The sequence below is a fragment of the Eurosta solidaginis genome, chromosome 4, assembly GCF_040869045.1.
Source record: "Eurosta solidaginis isolate ZX-2024a chromosome 4, ASM4086904v1, whole genome shotgun sequence".
Taxonomy (NCBI): domain Eukaryota; kingdom Metazoa; phylum Arthropoda; class Insecta; order Diptera; family Tephritidae; genus Eurosta; species Eurosta solidaginis.
In genome coordinates, this window is record NC_090322.1 from 5,512,865 (window position 1) to 5,534,319 (window position 21,455).

The window sequence follows — 21,455 nt, forward strand, 5'->3', positions numbered from 1 at the left end:
TAAAATATTTATTTATATAAATATTTATTATTTTTTTTTATTGCCGCGCTAGCTCTCAGCGCATTTTTTGTAACTTGGTTACAAAGGAATGTGCCTAGTATAAAAAATATAAATAGGAAGTAAAAAAACAAAAATCTGTATTGCTAATGGCGTTTTCTTTTCTGAAAATAGTTGGTTCTTCTCAGCGCGCTCACTTGAGTTTGAGTGTTTCTGTGACAAAATATTTTGCACTAAATACCAAAAAGGGTCGCATTACTACAACAAGAGCCATTGTGCAAAAGTTAGAATTGAAAAGTGCAAAATGAGGGTAACATTTTCTTCCAGAAAAGAAAACGCCATAAGCCTTGCACAAAATGGACTCAATATTGTATCTTAATTTTTATAAGCTCACATTTTCTTGTACATGATTGCAATAAATATTTAGCATTTGCTCTTTGTTGTATTTTTTTACTTATTCTATGATTATGCTGCTGAATATTTTTTTATAACTTAGATTTTTATTTAAATTTAAATATGTTTATTTTTTATTTTTTTATTATTCTAATCACAGTTTACTTGCGTTTATCTAACATAACAACCTCCTCGCCACTAGCTTCATTGAATTCATTTTCAAAATCATCATCATCGTTATCGTCGCTATTTGCCTGAGGAATAGCATCATCATCAAAATATGGTTGTAGGGCCATGCCTTCTGTAAAAAATAAGAAAAAACATTTTTAAACTAAATTTTTATTAGTTTTTTTTAGAAAGCTAACAAGCCATGTAAATTTAAGCTTATTCGAAAAAATTTAATTGTAATAACGATACAATTTTTAATTGGAGTTGCCACCTATTTAGAAAGTTAAATTTTTAGTACGTGGAATGGTTAAATTATAATATTCCAAAGTTTTTGTCAAAAAAAGAGTCTTCACCGCTTCTTACTCAAAAAATAGCGGCGTATCAGCTGTTCAAAATCTATATAAGACGTTTATAAGAGGAGTTGCCACCTAATAAAAATGTTCAGCAAAAATAAATTGATGCAATTCGCGAACATCGGAGCTATGTAAAACAGGCAACAGAAAGAAAAATATTTTAACTAGAGTTGGCAACAGCTTAAAAAGCTTAAACTTATACGCCTTCGAATGGGCTCTTAGAGCTTCAATAGAGGTGGAAGGTTGGCACAAGGGTGCCCAAATGGAGCTAATACAAGAGTACACTGATGGTTCCAAATGGAAGAAGGGCTACGGTAAAATGTATGTTGATCCGGAAATAAACAGACCCTACTAGCCGCCAGATCACTGACGCGTTTTTCAGGCGGAAGATGTCGCCGCCACAGCAGTAGAAACACTTAAGGAAAAAAGCTTAAGCTGCAGCATTAACTTTTGTATTGACAGGCAAGAAGCATCTAAGGCAATAATCTCGCATAGCACAACATCTATCTAATAATGTGTAAGAGTGTAAGCAATCCCTAAGAAGATTCGGGATAGGGAGAAGCATACATCTATATTGGATCCCAGGGCCTATGTGAATAGATGAGAATGAAAAAGCAGATGAGATAACTAAAAAGGGCGCATCCCTCGCAGCATACACCGTAGGCGTCCGAATCGGATTGAGCGAGATTAAGAAAAGGCAAGAGTTACTTCGCTGGAAAGACCAGTTGGAAAACGATTTAAATTCCCTTGGTATCACCAATTGGCGGCAGTTAGCTTAGCGAAGCGAAGAAGCGACTGGCCCGCCTTGTTGGACGGCCATAACCGTTTAAGCGCGAACTAAGTAAGACAGTTGCTCATGATCGGCCGAACAGGAAATGCGTGGATCCAAGCGCGGACTGTAAAGTGTCAAAGAGATCATCTGCAGGTCTTACAACCTTAAGAGTAACAAAGACCAGGCGAAAAACCATCTAAATTCCCTTGGTTTCACCAATTGGCGGCAGTTAGCTCAGCGAAGCGAAGAATCGACTGGCCCGCCTTGTTGGACGGCCATAACCGTTTAAGCGCCAACTAAGTAAGTAAGACAGTTGCTCATGATCGGCCGAACGGGAAATTCGTGGATCCAAGCGCGGACTGTAAAGTGTCAAAGATATCATCTGCAGGTCTTACAATCTTAGACTAACAAAGACCAGTCGGAAAACCATCTAAATTCCCTTGGTTTCACCAATTGACGGCAGTTAGCTCAGCGAAGCGAAGAAGCGACTGGCCCGCCTTGTTGGACGGCCATAACCGTTTAAGCGTCAACTAAGTAAGTAAGACAGTTGCTCTTGATCGTCCGAACAGGAAATGCGTGGAACCAAGCGCGGGCTGTAGAGTGTCGAATAGATCATCTGCAGGTCTTACAATCCTAGACTAACAAAGTTTATATTGCCAAAAAAAAAGGACTGTAGGCTCATGGCGGGTATTCAGAGTGGACACCGTCTGCTGGCTTCACATGATTTTACACTAGTCCTTGTCAGTGATAGCAAATATAGCAACTTTGGTTTGGATAAGGAAACGATCAAGCACGTTTAGTGCTCGTTCCCGTCGCACACCTGGATAAGACACCAACTATCAAAAGTGATACAGCTATCGCATCTAAAAGCGGCAAGTGGCATAGGTCCAAGAAAGCTTCTAGTATTTGCCAAGAGGATTGGAGCTATTTTATAACATAGGCTCTGGTTTCAGATGGAGTTTTTCAATTTGATCATTGAGCAAACTTCTGGTAGCACTATGGACTAATTCGGTCTATGTGAGATCCTACGGACCGGCCAACTCAACTTAACAAAACCTAAAGCTTATAATGGTATAAATCGAAAACTGAAATTAGTTTATCGTGTTGAACCATCTAAGTCATAAAGACTTCTTTAACTGCTGCCTAAATATAGGTTTGGAGTTTAATAAAAGTGCCACGTATGCGTCAGTTGTCAACATGATAACACTACCTCAGGAGTTTGTTACAACTCAGTTCTACAACTTTTACAGGCCTAGAAACCAGGCATGCTTAACCAACGAACCGATATCATTTCGTTATGATAATTAACGTTAATAAACGAAACAAAGGTCATTTGGTTTCGTTTATTAACGTTAAGAACGTCAAATTAACGAAATGATTTTGTTTCGTTTTCTGCCATATCAAAACGAAATCAAATCGTTTATGTTGATTATTAATTTCAAACTATGCTGGCAAAGCTGATTGATGGCGGAGTCATTAAAGGTGAAAGCATTAGCCAAGCTGATTGCAACTTTTCTCATGAATTATGACAGTATGAACATTTCTCAGAGTATTTTTGACATTACCACCAACGAATTACACAAACAAATTACATGGAGTTTGTGTGTGTATGTCCGCTCGCTGGTACCACCTTACGGCTTCACCATGGCTATAGCATTGCCAGCACAATTCAAACACAAAGTATCACGTTTTTGTTAACGTTTTTAACGTTAACGAAAGCTTTTCGTTTCGGTTAAAAACGAGATACAATTTATCTTGATAATTTCTTTATCGATAATATTTCGAAGTGTTTCAACGGAAACGGAGGAAATTTTTTGATAAACGATTAGCTTAAAGTTAAGGTGCATCCCTGCTAGAAACTAATATTGTAAACACAAAGAGGATCGGTCTCGCAGCTCACTGCAATTTATAAAAGAAAAGCCCGTGAAGATATTACGTATTGCTGCCGATGTAACAGTATTTGGCAGGAGTCTGGTCGTGGGAGAATGAGAAGTATGTCGAACTTCTCCTATTTAGAAGTCCGCTTCGTAGTAGACCAACACAAAACATAAAGAGTTTAACCTATTGCAATACCCCGTAACACGAGTCCCCCACTCGTCCTTCTTGTGATATTCTCCTTGTTGATTGTGCCTGGTGCAAATTCATTATGGAAATATTTTTGTATCGTGTTTATTCCCAATGATTTTCAACATTCTTAATTTCACTTTTTAGGTACTTACTACGTATAGGAGATCGAAAGAGCTCCGTTTCACCATCGTCTCCAGCATCATCATCCTCGAAGAGTTCTTTTCCTTTCTGCGGCAGCAATGAGAAACTGTAGTACCGTTTATCAGCGCGATGTCGTCGAGCCAATATAAATTGCACACACAAGAAACACAAGATCATTGCGACGATAATAACAATACTGGCAAACATGATAAACAACCAACGTGGCATACCCCACACATGTTCGTCGATCTTCAGTCGAAAAATAACACCACGCACAGCGCCACCTTCCACTTGTACCGTGCGCTCGGTGCCCACATGACGTGGAGCCTCTACCTTTAACGTAATTTCTCCCAACGGTACACCCTTTATGCTGTAAGCGCCCAAGCTGTCGGTAAAGTTACGCAAATAGTTGGGCGTATGCGGTGCTATCACTGAAACTTTTGCATGTTTCACCGGATGATTGATGCTATCCAAAACGAAACCGGAAATTGTCACAGCTTGTGCTGCTGCTACGTTGAGTGGTATAGCACTGCCAGCGCTAATAGCTACATCACCGTCGGCGCCACCACCCAAGCGATGTACCTCACTTACACCGGTTAGTAACGAGTAGTCTCTCAATTGCACTATGCCTAGATCGTTGATTTGCTGAGCTGTAACCCGCACATGCTTCACCGACGACTCATAATTGCGCGCACTTATCTCCAAAGCATATTCACCCGGTGGTAAAATGATTTGAAAGCGTGCAGCATTACGCGTGACATTGTAGATGGGTTTATGATCGATTAACTTGATGAAGGCCTCACGCAGCGCTTCTCCTTTATGGTTCTGCACCTGCCCCACAACACCCGTATCGATGAGTTGAAGAAAATTCTTTATTTTGCCGATATTTCTACGCCAAATGGCGGCGATCTCTGATTGTACAGGCATGCGACAACAGGAGAGACCCAAACTGAATAGTGGAATGTTGTACATTTTGCAAAGCAAATTTGTGAGACGTTCGGTAGACGCTTGATGCAGCGAACGAGTGCTGGTAGCGGGACACTGAAGAGGTGCTGTATTGAAATCGGTATCTTCAATTGAGTGTGCGAGCTTTTCGATGATTGGTTCGCCTTTGGGATAACTGCAAAAGGGGATGAAGTTTTAATATTTTTTGTTCAAGTTCCTGGGATCAATATCTGAGTACTCACGTTAGCTTTGAGCTGCCCGCAGTGAAGGTTAGCATCAAGTCGAAGCGTTCGCAGTCCAAGAATTTTAACAACATATCACGTTTCTTTTCCGATTCAGGATTGAGTACACGATCGGCAAGTTCATTACCGAATTGGGGATCACATATGGAGTTGCTGCGAAGAGAGAGAGAGAGAGCGGAGGAGAGTTAAAGATATATTGCATGATGAGCTCAGTTCGAAACTTACTTTCTGTTGTACATTTTGAAGATTACATTGAAATTTTCGGTTAACGGTAAAAGATAAAGGACGCTCTTCTGCAGCATTTTTAAGATGCCGGTATCACGTATCTTATAACCCTCAAGCACATGCCGCGCTATATTCATAGTAATTTCACGTCCTAACGGTGATGTTGTGTCGAAAAACGAGCTGAGTATGAGTATTTTGTATTTACTTTCCTCCGGTTCGCCAATCTATAAAAAAAGTTCTAATATAATATGATTCAAGTAAACCCTCTACCGGTACTTACATCTGCGGTCAGCTTAATGGAACTGTAGTAAATGCCAAACTCACTTTCAGCATAACCAAAGGTCGCAATCTGACCATTTCGCGTCTCGAACTCAGCCAAACGTTCACGAATCTCTGGATTGCTATGATAACGCGTTTTCACAACATTCTCAATTACACGGAAGTCATTTGCTGATGACCAATGCTGTGGATCGTCACGCATCATGATCACATCCAAACGCATTTCACGCGTATCTGACGGTATCTCGATTTCCTCGCGATACGGCGCATACCTGTTTCATACCAAGATAACAAATAAGTTCAGTGTTTGAGTTCCACAAATTATGCACTATCTTACTCACCCATCAGCTATTACGGTGATGTTATGCCTACCCGGCAGCGCCAACTTCCAGTAATCGCCGTGTATAGCACTGAAACTGGCATGTTTTGCTCCATCCAATGTAACTGCCGCACCTGCTATGGTCGTGCCAATGGAACTACGCACTGTACCGTGCACTCCGTAGTGCACTTGTTCGATGAATCTCAAAAGAGGCTCGCGGTTATCGTGCCAGTAGTTTGGTAACTCTGCGGTTGTTGGAAATTTGTCGCAGCCTAACTCGAGTGTGAGCTCTAGTACGCCTGCATGCACATAATTCCAATCTTGCATGCCACCAGTCACGCTATACCACTGTGCTCCATTCACGATGCCGTTCGGGAAGCGCTCATGTTTGAAGAGGGGGCATGGGTTGCCTAAGTGCATAGTGGGATGTGCCTGGTGAAATAGAGGTTTAAAATAATTATATTCAAACTAAAAATTCAGTGAAGGTAAACAACAAATCAAAAAACTGCAAGCTTAACGTGCCTCCGAATAAACCAACGCCAAATGTCTAAATAATTGATTTTCCTCCGTTGGATTGAACTTTCGTCCCATTGTCGCTGCCGTGCGTTGACGGGCACTCGTATCTGAGAAATCATTTTCACTATCATCGTACGGATAGTTGGCTACCAATGAGCCACCATGCAAGTTCGCCGACAGCACAAACGGTATTGACAATGTCCAATTCATTACAGCTGCTACTTCGGGCTCTGTCACAGCGTTTTCTTTATCGGTGCCATATTGATCGGGAAAATTTCGATTCAAATCGAGTTTATTCGCATTATTGCGACCGAAGCCACTGGATATATCGCCCTCGTGTGATTGCTCATAACCATCTGGATTCATGCTGTAGAGGAAATGCATACGCGTCGTATTTATCAACCTTGTAATGCGTCCATCGATGCCATAACGTTCGCACATATACTTAGTGAGTAGAAGCAACATTTCTTTGCCAACCACTTCGTTGCCATGCATATTGGCGACATATTTAAATTCTGGTATGCCGGGTATATGTTGACCAGGGGTGGCAAATACTTCCATTACCCACAAATCACGATGTTCTACACTCTTACCGATAGAATAGAGACGAGTGATGGGCGGATAGGTATCGGCAATGTTGCGTATGAACCTAGCATGCGTTGACGGGGAGAGAGAGAAGTGCAGCCAAAAGTTGTACTATTAATTAAGAACATTCGAATTATGTGCAAAGCGTAGCTATATATGAACTCAAATAGTTGCAGACATAAGAAAGCTTAAAGCTTGGGCTCTATCCAATGTATAGTTTAAGAGCTTAGCCTTTGGTCCTTATAATTATATGTTCGCCTTGTGAAGGAATTTAGTTTAAAGATTTTGAAACGTCTAATGATGGATGCTTTCCTGTCGCATAAGCAGCTCCTAGTTTAAATAGAGTCGAAGACCTTAGATTACTACCTTAAGACCTAAGCTTTGCCTTCTAGTTCCTGTGCTCTGCGTGAAAGTATTAATAACTCTTCCAAAATAAACGCATGCGTAAGAAAGCTTTTATGTGTGAGTTTTGCGAAAACTTGTTAGCAGTTTTCAAAGTTCAAGGTCGTGGAGATAACAGCTATGATTCCTTGGCAAGCGACTTGTACAAATGTAAAAAGCTCAAAACTGGAAAAAATTTAAGCTTCTGATATGCAGTGATATAAATTTGAAAATTTTTGATCAAAAAATATTCAAATATCATGCCCCAAGATGATTAAAAACGTTCAAATTTAAAAGCATTTTCTGTTCGAAAATTAACGTATCGTCGGTAGAAAAATGTACCATAAATGTGATTATTCTTGAATAATCAATCATTTATGATTCATATTTCGAAACGCTTTTTGCGCATATCTGATATCATTGTAAAATTGGGCTTTAATTGTTTTAGAGTAATATTTGAATGTTTCTCACAGTCATTTTCTGATCATATTCGTGAACATATTTCAATCGTTTTGGTTGAGATTTTTGAATCATTTTTGAATGCGATTATCATGCATTTATTTTTCATATCTCATACAAAATAAGATACAACATGCTAATCTTATTTCATCAGGGGAAGAAAGCATGCGGAAGTGAGCTATTTGAACCAAAGGTAATTCGCAAACAAACTAGACCAATATACACCTGCGACTAAAACATCCAGCATCAGATATGATCGTCAACATCTTAAAATACGATATGGTACGGGATGTTGATATCCAGGTACATATTTCAAGAGAGTTTCACTTACCTGGGGTTCAAATAGTTCACAACCTTTGTATTGTGTAATGGTTGGATTTGTATTTTTCGAAGGTGGAGAAATGGTTGGGGACATCTTTTGTTAGGAGCAGTATATACATTATTTCGTGCCTTGAAGAATAAAATTTTAATATATTTTTTCTGAACTTCATGATTGAAAAAATGTGTGTATGCGAAAAAATAAGATCTTCAATCAAAAGTAAAATTTTAACAAGTATAAAATTCATTATTCAGTCAACAAAGATTGTCAGAAAAGATTCAGAAAGCTGAATGAAAAATGATTAAAATTTTGTGATCACCTAAAGTAAACACATTTGATTCAAATATGATTCCAAAATATGATTGAAAAACTATATACAGTTTTTGATCATCAAAAGTATTCATATTTGATTATTTCTTTTGTTCAATTGTATGATAACTCATTTTTTAGTCAGAAAGAGTAATCAAATTGTATTGATATGTAGGGAAATTCAAAATTTTATCACCTAAATGCTGAGTGGGTAGCTGGAGGTTAAAAGCTTTCAAAATATCGTCAATGCACAAGTTTTAATTTAAAATTTTTAAAATTTTGTGAGCTTAAGCTTTGATCTTTATAGTTTCACAATTTAAACTGTAAAAAAGCAACTGCTGGATAGCTGTGACACTACTTCCTCTGGCATATTGATTAATTTTTATCTCTAATTAAGTTTGTCCTTAGCCAATTGAATTGCTTATTATTAAAAGGGCTCATGACCAACTTTGGGCACCTTACAATTATATTTCATTTTACTTACTGAGTTTTATTGGTCTGGGTTCGTTTAACCCCAAATATATTCAAAAGGTATTGACCCGGCCAGAACAGTCGCTCGATTTTGCGACGGCCTGGCAATTATATATTCCGGGTCTTCCAAGGAAAGCACAGCGAGATAATTTAGTGCATTAATCTATACGGATGACCCAAACTATTTTTGTCTATCTAGGCACTGTTTAGGTTTTCCTACGTTTGTTCCAATCAAAAAATTCTAGCTGTGCACGCGACAGTACTTTAACGCCTTCTAGTATTTGCTATCTAAGCATTGTCTTAGAAATGTCAGTATTCCACCTATAACTGCAAGGGTTGATAAAAAGGACCTCAGGTATAATCCATATTTCGTTAAACAAGCAAATTTTGTACTTACAGCTCTAAACACACAAAAAAATAAAGTGCAGTGTTAACACTAATTTTGGAGTCAACTCTGTTGCTCTGTTGTATTGAGTAATGGCAGATGTGGATTATCAAGCCGCAGTGGTGTTGTAGTAACGTGATCCGCATTTCACACGGAGCGATCAACAACCGGCCGAAGCAACAACCACATTTTTTTATTATTATTTTAATTTAAATTCTAAATTTTTCAGCACTTCTTTGGTTTTTATATAGAAAACACCACAAAGTGTGAAGCATATCTGTGAGGACTATGTTCGGTACACTCAGCGAAAAAATCGTTCTTAAACAGTTTTTAAGAACAGTTTTTCCAAGCACATCGTTCGTATTTTATGACCAGTTTGGTATTGATGCGAACCTACTGTGCTAATTTCAAGCACAACTTGGGCTTGATTTAACATTTTTCGGTCTCAATTCAAGAACGGTTTGTGCTTGATCTTTTGGGGGAGTGGGAAGGTAATGTTTTCAATTAGTACCCATTTATTTATTTTTTTATTAATAATATTTTTTTTTGCCATTAATAAAAAATTTTAATAACAAAAAAACTATTATTAAAATCCAAATAATGAAAAACGCATAATATACATTTCTTTCTTATATTTCTCTTATTGATAAATTATTCTTTTTATTGATGCAATCTGCATATATACTTAAACCATTTCATAACAAGTTTGAGAATTACCTGTGCATATGTGAATGGAATGGACAACCGCAACATCATAGCCGCTGGGCCACTACAATTGCTTGATGGCTTGTGCCAAATGCTTTATTTAACATTGTAGTGCACACGAATTGTACCGTTCTTAATTTAAGAACATTTTACTTAATTTAAGAACATCGTTCTCATTAATAGCACATTTATTCATATTTTAAGACCAGTCGTTCTCTTTTCAAGAAAATGGTGTCAGTTCAAGAACAAGGTTGTAGTTTTAAGAACAGGTCGTTCGTTTTTCAGGAACAAAAAAGTAAGAACATGAAAAGCTTGAATTGAGTCCGGTGGTGCTGGATTTTAGAACAGCGTTTTTCTCTGAGTGTAGATAAATAAATAAAAAAAAATACGGTCGTAGCTTCAAACGAATGCTTTTCTCAGCACCTCGATAGAATTTTCTATTCAGTCAGAATATGAAATATTCTAAGAAAAATTAGACAGTACCCATAGGGTAGTATAGGAGAGTATAGAGTAGTATAGGATGTTGCTCGTAAATAGGCAAATATACATATTCCATGTTGGAAGCGGTCTGGGCCCTGACATAGTATAGGGCATATCTTAACAGGGACCAGGTTACCTAACCGCGAAAGCTGTATAAAGTATAAACTTTGAAACTTAAAACAGTTTCACGTGGCAGTATGCAGTTGATTTAAGCTTTTCAGACCTTTCAAAAGCTCGCCAATTAATTTAGAGCAGCGATGCACGATGCCAGCAGAGCTTCGCACACTTAAGCAAATTTTTTTGTAGAAGAAACATGGAAAATAGCGAAAAAAGTTGCAGCATAGAAATCGCGGTGAAATCTTTACATTTTGAAGTAGATGCGAAAACTGATTCACGGCTTGCTTTGCTGAATCGCAGTTGCTGCGCTCACACGACATGTTCATAGGTGAATACCGAATAGTTTTCCGTTGCTCTGCGAAACTCTTAGTGACATCGTCCGCCGTGGTGTGGTGGTAGCGTGCTCCGCCTACCACACCGAAGATCCTGGGTTCACGCCCCGGGCAAAGCAACATCAATATTTAATAAACAAGTTTTTTCAAATAGGAGAAAGTTTTTCTTAGCGGGGACGCCCCTCGGCCGTGATTTGGCAAGTACTCCGAGTGTATTTCTGCTATGAAAAGCTTTTCAGTGAAAACTCATCTGCCTTGCACATGCCGTGCTAAGACGGCAAAAAATATGTAGGTCCCGCCCCGCCAATTTGTAGGAAAATTTAAAACGCACACGACGCCAATTGGCTTAAAATCTCTTCGGAGGTTACCGCGCTTTAATCACAAATTAAGTCGGCCGCCTTTATGGACGTTTCAAATATATGTATTTCTTAACATTTAATTTGGAGTTATCAAACAACAAGCGTAAAGCTTTTAAAGCATCATACAAAGCTCACGCAAGCTGAGTATAATTCTCTTTAAAGGGTAAAGAACGGGATTTTCGGAGCTCCTATCTGCCTGCATGAAATTGCTTTTTTGATCGCAAATACTTACCTGAAAGCTTTTAAAAGCTCATGCTTTAAAATCTACTTAAGCTTACAAAAGCGCTGATTTTCAAAAGCTCAAAGGAAATAGCTAACTAATACCACGAAAAACATTCAAAATTCATCCTATATGCTTACCTTCCAACTGTTTGAGCTCAAAAAAACTTAAAGACAAGTAAGCTAAAATTATATACAAACTTCTCCATTGCTGTAAAGTTGTGATGCTCAAATTTGATTGGTGTAAGAAAGTCATCATCGTTTATTGGCTCTTTGGAGCGTTCCACTTTTACCTTGCGAAAATTACCTAAAAACGAGTAAAACGAACGAGGATTTGATGAAGTACAAATTAAAAATTAGATTATAGGAAAAAAATAATTATGACAACTGAAAAACGATTTTTGCGTGAAAGTATAATGAATTATTGAAAAATGTTAAATAATAAAGAATGAATTAATATTCAAACAAAGAATTGCCGACACCGAAAGGGAATTGAAAAGTTTCATAGAAAATTAAATGACGCCAAAAAAATGTACTAAATAATTTGGGAAAAATTGAAACAACGTGACCACGGAAGGGACAAGGCGACAGCTGTTTCGATAGTACCTTGTAAATCGCTGAAAACCTCTTCTCCCGGGACTGTGTAATTTTTTTGTATTTCTATATAGAACAAAGCAAAACCAGCTTGAAACGAATCGCCAACAACAAAACTGGTAGCTTTAGCTAACATTCAAAATATGCACTGTGCAAAAAATAATCTATGCAAAGGCAATAGGAAAAAGTTACACAACAACAAAGGCATGGCTTTGGTTGAATTGTCGACAGTTTTTGACTTTGTTGTTGTGTAACTTTTTTCTATTACATTTTTTGCATTGATTATTCTTTGCACATTACATACACTCAGAAAGAAACTTCTCCCGATTGAGGAAAAATTCCTCATTTTGCAGAAATTTTGGCCATGCGAATGAGGAAGAATTTCTCAAGTACCATTTCACTCCTATTTTTCTTCAATCGGGAGGTTTTTTTCTGAGTGTACTTTGTATGCTTGCTGGTACCAAAGCTAAGCTTTTTGTTGTTGGTGACTCGGTTTAAGAGCTGGAGGGCGGGCGTTGAAGATATTTACAAGGTATAATCAAATCAGCTGTCGCGTTTTGCGTCGTTTCTTTTTTAATTTTTCCAGTTTATTAAATAAATCAACATAAAAAGTTGCTTAAAAATGTTTTATACATTAAAAGCGCTGGAGGAAATCCTCGCTTAATTACACGGCTGAAAATTGTTGTTTAAATCTTCTATGACCAAACTATTTTCCGCCTTCAAACCTTGCAAAGTTTAAAACGAAACGAGCTCAAATGACTGGTCTTGAATTGAAACATTTAAATTTTAGTACCAAAAATTTCCATTTTCAAACTTCTGGACTCAAATTTAAACCAAAATATATTAAAATTTGGGTTTATCCTCTCATAGTTTATTATATAGACCAAAAAAGTAAAGACGCGGAACGGGCTAAACTTTTTGGTTTAATTTTAAACTTTTCATCGGGAATTATATTTTTCATGTGTCAAACTGAAGCTAATATATCTTAGAAATTGCTTTAAATTATTTAGTGGTTTTAAAAGTAGTATAAAAACATCTAAAATCAACAGTAAACTTTGCTAGGTTTAAAAAATAAACTAAAATTTTTGAATTTATAGTACACAAATAAAAAAAATTGAATATTGAGAAATAAAATATAATTAAATAATACGAAATGCTTTTTTTTTCTGTTCGGAATGAAGAATAACAGCAAAAAAGAAAGAATAAATGATTTTAGACGTGTTGCATACTTTTTGGCGTTCAAGCACCTTAAATAAACTTATTTATTATTTTGAAAATTTCAAAATTTGTAAATTTATTATATAAAACAAAGGCAAATTTTCATCTTTATAAATGAATAAAAGAGGATTTTGAATAAAAAAATTAGTTTACACTCCAATCACTAATGCACAGTGAATAATTTCACTGGTTTACAGCCAAAATGCACCAGAGACGCCATTATGAAATTCCTATGTAAAATCACCTCCTGATTTCGAAAATCAAGGTTATTTTTAATTCTATGGTAACGTTTTTGAGATATTTACGAATAACGGTTTTTTCAAAAAAAAAAAAGAAATTGGGTCCGCTTAATCATATATATCTGAAGAACGAATTGAGCAATTCCAAAACGGTTTGAATCTTTTAAAAGGTAATACAATTTTCTATAAACTGTGCATACAACACTTTTAGCTAGGCCCTGCAGATTCAAATATTCCATTTTTTTGTAAAAATATAAAAAAAATTGTACTTTGCGAGGAAGGATCTCGAAAACTTTTTATTTTTTTGCAGATTTTTTTCTTTCTCTCTAAGCTCTGTTTTATTACAAAAAAAAAAAAATAAGCTTTCATTTAACAAAATCGATGGACTAATACAAAAGTTATAAGCATTCAAGTAAATATATCCATTTAATACTTAAGTACCCTACTGGTACATATGTGTGAGTATTCGTATATCAGTTAGTTAGTTTTTGCAGATTTTTTTGTTTTCTCTCTAAGCTCTGTTTTATTAAAAAAAAATAAGCTTTCATTCAACAAAATCGATGGACTAATACAAAAGTTATAAGCATTCAAGTAAATATATCGATTTAATACTTAAGTACCCTACTGGTACATATGTGTTAGTATTCGTATATCAGTTAGTTAGCGAATATTAACACATATGTACCAGTAGGGTACTTAAGTATTAAATGGATATATTTACTTGAATGCTTATAACTTTTGTATTAGTCCATCGATTTTGTTGAATGGAAGCTTTTTTTTTTTTTGTAATAAAACAGCGCTTAGAGAGAAAAAAACAAATCTGCAAAAACATAAAAAGTTTTCGAGATCCTTCCTCGTAAAGTACAAATTTTTTATATTGTTACAAAAAAATCGAAAAAATCCGTAATTATTGTTCATTATCTTTGAATCTGCAGGGCCTAGCAAAAAGTGTTGTATGCCTTTTAAAAGCTTCAAACCGTTTTGGAATTGCTCAATTCGTTCTTGAGATATACATGATTAAGTGGACCCAATTTTTTTTTTTGGAATAAACCGTTATTCGTAAATATCTCAAAAACGTTACCATAGAATTAAAAATAACCTTTATTTTCGAAATCAGGGGTTGATTTTTCATAGAATTACATAATGGCGTCTCTGGTGCAGAAAAAAAATTGGAATTTGTGATCCAGTGTTTTTAGCTACAGTAGGTGCACTTCAGTAAATAATTTTGCCCAAAAAAAAGATTATAACAGTTAAATAATGAGGACAGTGATGCAGGGGTGATGCAAAATGCTTTTTTGTTACTTATATATATATCTAACATTCCTGGGAATTAAATAACTCAACAGATTTGGCTGTTTTTAACAGCTGCTAAATAATCTTTATTTTTTTATTAAATTGATATTCATTCTTAAATGCAAGTTTTTTTGGTGCAGATTAGTGATTAATAATTAAGAGAATTATTATTTATCATAATCATCGATATTTCATTTTAGTACATACATATTTTTTTTAAGGTGTTTAAATTTTTTTACTTATTATAATAAAATGTTTTATAAATATATAATACAATACATATATTTATTAATAAAATACTTTTGCTTTACAAGATCAGACTAAAGATAAAGTTTAAAATTTTATTTTGCTGGACCTACGGTCAAAAAAAAAAAGCCGACGAAAATTGTTCTCCTCTTAGAGTATTTCTACAGTCACTAAAGCTACGCACAGAACGCTTTTAGTTCTTGTGGTTGATATTGGTCAGCTCATTTGGTGATGGGTTAAGGCAAAAAAGTTAGTAAATCCCGAGCAGTTTTCGTAAAAGCAACGATATTTAATAAAAGTAATAGTGTAATCCTTAACAAAGAAATTTACATTAAATGTTTACAAACCGCAAATAACCAGAAATATGAATATCGTAGGCAATTTGCATTGCAATGAATCATCCTTTAGGAAATTCTGGATGAAGTTTATATAATGGGAGACTTCATTCCGTCATTTTGAAAGCGGATGACCACGAAAGGCCACTGAACGCGATGATAGGGATATCATCAGTATAGCTCCCTTGAACATATTTAAAACTGCTGCAGAAATTGCCATTGAGTTTAAGGAAAGCATAAACACGAAAATTAGAATTGCAATGGAAAAGCGTCTCTTAAATTAGACAGGAAACGATTGGCTATGATTCAAATTCTCTTATGAACACAAAATAAGTTGTATTCGCTCCGAGGCCAATTTCTTTTTTCGCAGAACCAGCGTAGTGGGGGGAGGGATTTTTGTTGTAAGAAGTTGGTTTTATTCTAGCCAAGGACCATCTAATAACTTTACCTCAAGTGACGGCGGACCAACAATATTGTGACGAATATGAGCATCACTAAGCGATACTAAGCAGCCACTCGTATGTACGTAAACAAATCAATCATCATTTACACATACAAGGCAACGGAGAGATACTCAAAAAAACATGTAATCATCAGCCGAAGTAGTACTCATATATACACACGCATATAGCTACAAACTACAAATATACATGTATAGGGCTGGTAACCAAGCCTGAAGTTCGCGAAACTACTAGACCCTTGGAGAAATGGGTGAACGAGGAAACCGAGAGTATAAAAGCAGCTCAAGCTGAGGCATGACTAATCAGTTTTGATTTAAGCACGCTATTGGTTGTGAAGTATAAGTGTTATCGTGAAGTACTCTCAAAGTAGTCTAATAAAGACCATTTTGCATTATTGAATATTTGAGTTATTTATTCAGCAGTTTAGCGATTCGAACGTTAGCAGAAGGTTTGGAATAAGCGGAATTCCTTAAATTCGTTACAATATTATAGTTTTCATGTTTATACTATCCTGCATTTCCCCAGCAGTTTCTTGAGCAGTTTTAAATGTATTCAGAAAAGCCATGATGACGGTATTCTCATCAACGCATTCAGTGGCCTTTCGTGGTCGTCCACTTCGATAATGAGTTGATAAAATCACCTATTCGATATATTTCGTCCAGAATCTCTTTACGGATAATTCATTATAATTTTCTCCGCCGACGCTTTCCATATTCTACGTGACTTGTTCTTTTTAGGCAATTATGTAAATTTTTTTTTAAGGATAAAACTATTACTTATATGAAATATAGTTGATTTTACGAAAACTTTCGACTTTCGACTTACGACTTTCTAACTTTCTCGCCTAGTACTACCACATAATAAGTTAAGGAATTAATAACTAAAAAGTTTCCTTAACCAGCCGTAGAAACACCGTAACAGGGATCAAATTTTCTTGATTTGTATGAAAGACCCCAACAAAAAATATCACATCATACACACAATTTTTTAATGTTACAGACATTCCTAAATTAAAAACCCGAAAATATATAAAAAATAACTTTTTTACCGATTTATTTATGATTTTAAAATGTAGCGAAAATATTTATATTTACAAATCTTACTCTGATATCAACTTTGAAACAGTATTTGAAGTGCAACACTATTATGAACGGTTCACCACTGTCAAATCTACCAATTGCTTAGTTAAACCCGAAAATATATGAACTGTTCGAACATTGTGTGCGGATCAAGACACATTCGTTGAGTTTCAATGAGCTTTCCAGCTCTAAATTAATTTTATTGGAATGATCCGGATCAGTTCCATGTGAGTTGGCAACACTCAAACATATTAGGGCTCCTGTTATATGCAATTTTTCTCGCATCGTCCCCCAAAATGTTAGATTGAAATTCAAGAGAAATTATCAAGCTAATAAGAAGTATTAATAGTTCTTTGAACAAATGCGTTATAATTACTTTATAAAATTATATAGGACTTTACACTTAAGCAAAAGCTTGAACGCTATTACTTTACAACCGGAGTCGGCAGTTAAAAACGTCCAAAAATATCGGAAGATGTATCAAAAGACATTTAGCAGAGAGTGTTTATCAAATTATATTAGACTTTTTTTGTGGAGTGTTTCTGTTTCTGTAAAGATTGTGCGAGCTACATTGCTGTAAATAGAATTCTAGGAAAAATTTGAAACTTCCATATATATTGGCATGGAAAATGTATCGTTTTTCTAATAAGCATAATGTAACTATTCCGTCACCTTAATTTGTTGTCAGACTTTAAGTAAATATGTATGGGGTATCAAAAGGGAAAAAATTGGTAAATATCGTACACCCTAGGAGGATGAGCTGTCAAAAATCTACTACAAAAAAACTAAATCCACATAACCACACTGTGGATCCGAAATTAAAAAAAAAAAAAAAATGTAAGGCGCGATAACCTCCGAAGAGATCTAAGGCCGAGCTTCTCTTCCAATTTGCGTCGTGCTCCTATTGATTTTCCCTACAAATCGGCCGGACGGGACCTACATGTTTTATCCCGACTCCAAACGGCATCTGCAAGGCAGGTGAGTTTTCACTGAGAGCTTTTCATGGCAGAAATACACCCGGAGCGCTTGCCAAACACTGCCGAGGGGCGACCCCGCTTAGAAAAATTTTCTTCTAATTGAAAAACCTTATTTCTAAAATTTTGATGTTGCTTTGCCCGGGGTGTGAACCCAGGGCATATGGTGTGGTAGGCGGAGCACGCTACCATCACACCACGGTGGCCGCCGAAATTGATCCAGATAAATATCAGAATGACAACTTTTTGTTGCATTTACATGTTAGATTTTTATCGGGATCTGGATCAGAGTTCATTGGAACTCAGCTATTGTTGCGTGCAGTGAATACAAAGTTTAAATACAGCAAGTAACTAAACCTGCTTTGACACTTACTAGGCCATATAAAAAAAGCCAAGTAGAAAATTTTATAAATTTTCACAAATAAACAGACTGAGCTAAGAGCTTTGACTAAAAGGTAAAAGCTGAGAGCTTTCTTTACAAAACTAAGTACATGCCAATTTCCTAAGTGAAAGTCAAAATTCATTATCAGAAATGTGTTTTTTTTTTAGCTTTCACTAATTTCATTTTCAAGTGTTTTAATTAAAAACCGGCCTTTGAGCTCAAAAAAATAGAACAGTTCTTTATACTAACGGCTAAAAACTGATTAAGTAATTTCTTCTTCAAATGTAGTTACGTAAAAGCTTTAAAGAATTTTAAATAAAAAATTGGTCACGCTGTTTACAACGTGAAAGCTTTAAGGCCCGCATATGTTACGCTAACTATACATTTTTCAATTATCTGACTAAACAAAGCTTACCTAAATACCACGGAAAAATAGCTTTTGAAAAGAAAAAAACGTAAAAGCGTAGATAAATGTGCAGTAAGTACTTAGAATTATGCAATTTAATTAATGGAACATAGTACAAGAACAGATTGTTCGCTAATAACTAACTACATGGAATCTAGCACTGAAGAGAGCTTTATCTCCCATGAGTTAAAAAGCTTGCTAAATTTAAAAAAAAATGTGCTGTTCCGTCTTTCAATGAGGTACTACTTCGCGTTTGTTTTTATTTTTTCGACTTAGCTTTCTTCTATAAGTTTTACTTTTAATATTTGGAGCTTTCATGGATTTTTGCAAAATTCAAAAACAACTGGGTATGTATGTATATTGAGCTAGAAATTACTTATTGAGCTTACAAAAGCTTAAAATCCATAAGAATAAATAAATTTTTTCGCATGCAATTTGCAATTATTCAATTATATTCAAATCGAGCTTTTGTAATACAGCTCGAAGCTGAGCTTTCATCTTCGTTGCTTTGTCGAATTTGTTAAATAAAATGAATACATATACATATGTAAATAAAAGTACATGAAGCTTGGTAAGCTTTAAGCTCAAACAGCTTTTTGCCACTTTTTTTAATTTCGATTCGTAACATAGAACTGCGATTATCCGCTAACGACATTGTGCGTATGAATCGATTATGTTGCACTTTACGTGAAAAAACAACGTCCTACAAATTACTTATACTTATGTATTAGGATCTCATAAATAGTATAAATTTATTGTTAGTAGTAGCTTGAAATGAGTGCGAACACTTAAATAATTGGACAAGACACTGGATTTGTTATATTTTTTTTATTTATTCCTCACATACACAAATCGATTATAACAATAACAATGATTAGAGATATACGTATTACATACGTACATATATATGCTTATATATATTTTAATAATTTACTAATTTGTAGAGAGCTATGAACTATGCTTTGACACAGTGCAGCAGGGAATGTCGTACATGGATGGTCACAAAGCTATTTGAATACTGGTGGATTGTGTTGTGTGGAATACATACAGATATAGTCAGTTGTGTGATCAATATAGATTAGATGCATATGTGTGTGCCAGTGATTCGAGTAGAATGCAGGTGATTTCGTGTTTTTTTTTTACTGTTTACTTAATGAAAGCCCATGGGAGTAATGAAAGCTTCAGTGTATGAAAGCTTAAATATATATGTAAGCTTTGTGAAAGCATGCAAGTAGTTTTATGATGTCATGAGCGTGAGTTAAAAATAGAGCTTGGGAAGAAAATAAGTGAAAAGGTGATAACGGAAAGCTTTATGAAAACAGAACGAGCTTAGGTACGTAACGAAAGCTGGAAAGCTTGCGCAATAGGTCTAAAGATGCAAAACGGCTGAAGTTCTTATGCGTAATTATATTTATGTTACATTTATGTTAAACAAAAAATTACAAAAATAAACAAAATTTTTTGACTAATATTCACTCGCTTGCTGTTTTTTGCGCAAGCTTTTGTCACCGTGAGCTTTTGATGTTCGCTTATTCTATCCAAAAAACCAGCATGAAACCAAACAAAAATCATAAAAATTAAATGAAAACAAATAAATGAAATTGTCAAAACATAAACAGTGTAATATTTTCTTTTTTCTCAATGTACATAAATAACAAAAACTTGAGACAACAACAACTGTGCATTTTTGGAGCGCAGTTGATAATACGCTTTAATGGCTAAAGAAATATGGACTATAAAAACTGCTTGTACCATCGTAATTCGTCTCGAGCGGAGATAAGGTGAAGTCGACTCGTAGCGCCTCGTTATTTTCATTGGTCACGTGTACTTGTTTTGGCTCACTGGGCTGATAACTACAGCAACATTCAGTTGTTGGATAACACCACCACACAAAAAAATGAAAAGAAAAAAGAAATACAGAAAATGTCATTAAAAGTTTTGTAAACAAATTTATCAAGTTTGCAAATGTCTCAATTTGCATTCACTTTTCTGGATGCATATAATTCATGTACAGTGTTGTGCAGGCTGGAAACAGTGTTGAGCAACATTTGCATTTTATTTTTGCTAAAATTTTACTTATTTTTTTATGGAATAGGAAAAACTTAAAAATTCTTCACCAGGATGAAGACGAATTCAGTACCAGATGTTCATATACGATCAGCTGATTGCTTCTTCTTGAAATTATCCAAGCAACATCTTGGTTTACTTCTGGAGGATAAGCATCTTCTATTGTGTATGTATTTCGATCTGAAATATAATGGGTATCAATTTCTTGAAGTTCAGGCCATAGTCTAATTTTCTATCAAATTTTGTTGCGTCCTTAAGCCACACCTCTGATTTAGGGTCAGCATGTGGATTCCCTATTTCCCAACGAGTTCTGCCCACAATGGACAACCCAAAACTCCGTGGGATTTTGAGTTTGGGCCATTGCCCCTTCTTATGAACGAAAACAAAAATTCTCGTTGAAAAGGCGTTATCATTTTACATCAGGCGCATTTTTGATTTATTCAAACCAAACGAGTACATCTTTTTCCAAATTTTGAATTTTTGCCTAAGGATTTTCGAAAAATGAAGCTTAATTCAGCGTATGTTTAACTCGAACCATCTTCTTGTTGCTATTTAATTGCACAACACTGTACATGTGTGTGAAGACCTGTAAACACGTTTATTGACGAATGCATTCATCTTGC

General features: G+C 35.5%; 1 protein-coding gene across 15 annotated transcripts in view; it reads right to left on the bottom strand.

The window, feature by feature from the left end:
- Positions 1-359: 359 nt before the first annotated feature.
- Positions 360-21,455, bottom strand: part of svr (Carboxypeptidase D svr) — a 98,955-nt gene continuing 77,859 nt past the window's right edge. For all 15 annotated transcript variants that reach the window (XM_067779779.1, XM_067779778.1, XM_067779790.1 and 12 more), the window contains 9 exons: positions 20,518-20,618; positions 11,740-11,845; positions 6,424-7,066; positions 5,924-6,333; positions 5,584-5,854; positions 5,304-5,527; positions 5,079-5,231; positions 3,903-5,011; positions 360-691 (listed from right to left, as the gene is read on the bottom strand). In XM_067779779.1, the coding sequence (XP_067635880.1) occupies positions 552-691; positions 3,903-5,011; positions 5,079-5,231; positions 5,304-5,527; positions 5,584-5,854; positions 5,924-6,333; positions 6,424-7,066; positions 11,740-11,845; positions 20,518-20,618 (3,157 nt within the window). In that variant the 3' untranslated portion in view covers positions 360-551. The remainder of the gene's footprint in view (positions 692-3,902; positions 5,012-5,078; positions 5,232-5,303; positions 5,528-5,583; positions 5,855-5,923; positions 6,334-6,423; positions 7,067-11,739; positions 11,846-20,517; positions 20,619-21,455) is intronic.